This window comes from Elephantulus edwardii, unplaced genomic scaffold, assembly GCF_000299155.1.
Source record: "Elephantulus edwardii isolate Elephantulus edwardi_28Jun2011 unplaced genomic scaffold, EleEdw1.0 scaffold00068, whole genome shotgun sequence".
Classification (NCBI taxonomy): domain Eukaryota; kingdom Metazoa; phylum Chordata; class Mammalia; order Macroscelidea; family Macroscelididae; genus Elephantulus; species Elephantulus edwardii.
Window position 1 is genome coordinate 14,209,823 of NW_006399818.1, and position 3,246 is coordinate 14,213,068.

The 3,246-nt window shown below is 38.7% G+C and overlaps 1 protein-coding gene across 1 annotated transcript in view; it reads left to right on the forward strand.

Moving 5' to 3' along the window:
* The window catches only part of STAB2 (stabilin 2), a 251,479-nt gene that overhangs the window by 62,337 nt on the left and 185,896 nt on the right, over positions 1-3,246 (forward strand). The window contains exon 7 of the mRNA XM_006888578.1: positions 1,605-1,730. Coding sequence (XP_006888640.1) covers positions 1,605-1,730 — 126 coding nt within the window. The remainder of the gene's footprint in view (positions 1-1,604; positions 1,731-3,246) is intronic.

Below are 3,246 nucleotides of genomic sequence, written 5' to 3' on the forward strand. Positions count from 1 at the left end.
CTCCTGCACTGTCCCTCCACCCTCCCAAGCATGACGTCCCTCTCCAAGGACTGGTCCCGCCGTGCAACGTGTCCAGATTATTTCAGATGGAGCTTCCAAATCCTTGCCTGCAAGGAGCAGTGGTTTAAATCACCAGCTGCTCCACAGTAGAAAGATGGGAAGTCTCCTCCTGTTTACTATGTATCAGAATCAATTCAATGGTAGTTGAGTGCCTTCAGGGTTTATCTGGGCCCCTTCACATTGCCCTGTGGGATTAGGCTAGGGAAAATGGTAACAAAGAATGCTGATACTCTGGATTTCATATGCTGGAGTGAGAAATGAACTGTCCTTCTTGGACTCAGGAGTGTCCTTTGTCTGATCAGTATCCACAAAACTATCAGCCTAATTTGCTAACTTTGCAAATAAGCAAAAACTTCAAGGCCTTCACCATTCTCAACAGCCACCTCTGTATCGTCTTTACCATGAGATATTACGCAGTCAGTAGACATTAAGGCAGATGCTTTAAGATTTCCTTAAATAAAAAAAAATTTCCTTAAATATTATTAAATTAAGCATCCTTTAACATGCTAAAAATCTAAACATAATTTCAAATGTTAAATTAAACATCATTCAATATGTTAAATGTGTTATCTTTGATATGCAAAATATTTCATTTTCTTAAAAAGCATTTAAATAAATCCATGTATTAATATATTAGCAGGTGGTACTGCATAAGACCATTATTGTAAAACTATAAAGATAACTAGGAAGATGTACACGAAAGTCCAAGGTGGGAAAGAGAAGGAACCAGGGGTAGGGAGGGGGGAAATCACAAGGTCACAAAGTTGGGAAGGTGGAGGGAGGGGGTGAAGGCCTGAAAAGACAGGATAATGGTGGCATAGATCAATGGGGATTAATTTCATAAAACACAATGTATGGCAATAATTGCATGAAACACAACGTGAATGAATGAATGTGTAAAACTTAATGTATCTGTATTTTTTTTCTGGTTGGTTTTTTTTTATTAATTTTAATGAAAGTTTACAGAGAGGGTTTTCAATCATTCATTGTTGCACTTTTCTCCTTGCCCAACTCTGCCCCCCCCAATTCACTCTTCTCCTTGAAAAGTATAAGGAAAACTCTTTCATTGTTATGCAATCCCTCCCCTCATGTCCACTCCACTGTGCAGCCTTCACTCTAGACTGCTGTCATGATAAAAATATCCAATCCTATATCCCTTTTAAACCGTTCTCTCCCTCATCTGTTTCAATGCAGTATGCATCATTCATCCCCCTCCTTCTGTCTTCCCTCAACTCCAATGTCAGTTCCGTTTTATAACAGTGGCCCTATGCAATATTTATCCTTTTGTGACTGAGATATTTCATTCAGCATAATGTCCTCGAGGGTCAATATATCTGTATTTTGTATTCAAATAAATGTCAAATAAAATTTTTAAAGGATAAGAAAAATAAGAAATCAAACTTTCTGCCTCCTCTATACTTAAATTCTTACAGGAAGTCTGTATGCTTTTGCAATGAAAGGGCCTGCTGCCATCACTGTGCATTCTTAAGAAGGCGGTTCTCCTCCTCCACTAATGCGATTATTTTCACAATGTGCCTCTGCAGCCATCCCTGAGTGTGCAGCCTTGCTCTGCCCCGAAAATTCCAGATGCACACCTTCCAGTGAAGACGAAACCAAACTAGAATGCAAGTGCCTTCCCAATTACAGAGGTGATGGCAAAAACTGCGAACGTGAGTCAGTTTGCATTCTCCTGATCTTTATTATTAGATTGTATTTTATTATAAGATTCTGCTACTAGGTTATCTGACGGGGTGGGGGAACCCTTCACAATCTCTAATAGCAACACAATGATCTCTATTTTCTCTACATTTATCTGATATAATGCAACTGTCTCTGGTTTTTTCAAAGTAATCATATGACAAATATAAAGTATCAAACATAATGTTCAGCCTTTGATAGCTCTTTAATAAATGACAATTTCTTCCTCTACTGTGAAGCTCTGATGGCCTAGTAATCAAAATTGCATTTCCAACCCAAAGACACACAGTTCGAATCCACCAGCTGCTTCATGGGAGAAAGATGGGCAATCTCTTGTGCTATTTGTTGCCCGTGAAAACCTGCTGAGAGGTCAGCTATGAGTCAGTTTTGACTCCACAGCACATGACAACAGCACAACAGTAATATGAAGCTGCATCTGTCAATTTTGACACATTTTTACATTTTCTTAATGTTAGCATAAAACTTATAACTGCTTTTCCCTTCTTTTTGTTTTTGTTTTAATGTTCCTTCACTTTATGAAAGGGTGCATGTATTTTATACTGATTAAGAATAAGAACTTTGGAGTCAGAATGCTGAATTCAAATCTCAGACAAAATTCCCCTAACTTTGTAACCTTCTTACACTTTGGTTTTCCTATTCAGAAACTGGAATAATAATTATACCAATCTTCGACTGGTGTAAGGATTAACCCTTCAAGGCTCAATTGCTTTCTGCTTAAAATTTTTTACAAAATCCTTAATGGTTTGTTGCTGTGCACCATAGAGTCAGAATTGACCCATAACTGACTCTCCACCAGATTTCCAGAGACAGTTAATCACTCAAGAGGAGACTGCACATTCTTTTCCTGTGGAGCAGCTGGTGGCCTAGAACCACTTGCCTCAGGATTGCAGTGCAGCTTCTCTTTTTTCTTTAATTATTATTGTCAATTTTAATGAAAATTTACAGACTTTAGATTTCCATTCTTTCATTGTCGCACTTTTCTCCCTGCTCACCCCTCCCCCCAGTTCACCCTCCTCTTTGAAAAGAATAATTCTTTCATAGTTATACAATCCCTACCCCGAAGTCCACTCCACTGTGCAGCCTTCATTCTGGACTCCTGTCATGACAATAATACCTAATCACATATCCCTTTAAAACAGTTCTCTCCCTCATCTGTTTCAGTGCAGTATGCATTATTTATCCCCTTTTTCTCAGTCTCCCCCCAACCCTGATGTCAGTCCCGTTTTACAACAGGGGCAATATGTAGTATTTGTCCTTTTGTGACTGAGATATTTCCTTCAGCATAATGTCCTCCTGGGTCACCCATTTTGAATAGTATTTCGTGAGTTTCTTGTTTTTCAATGCAGTGTAGTATTCCATTGTGTGAATATATCACAACTTCTCTATCCATTCGTTTGTTGATGGACACTTAGGTTGTTTCCAACTGTTTGCTATTGTGAACAAAGCCGCAATAAGCATGGGTTTGCA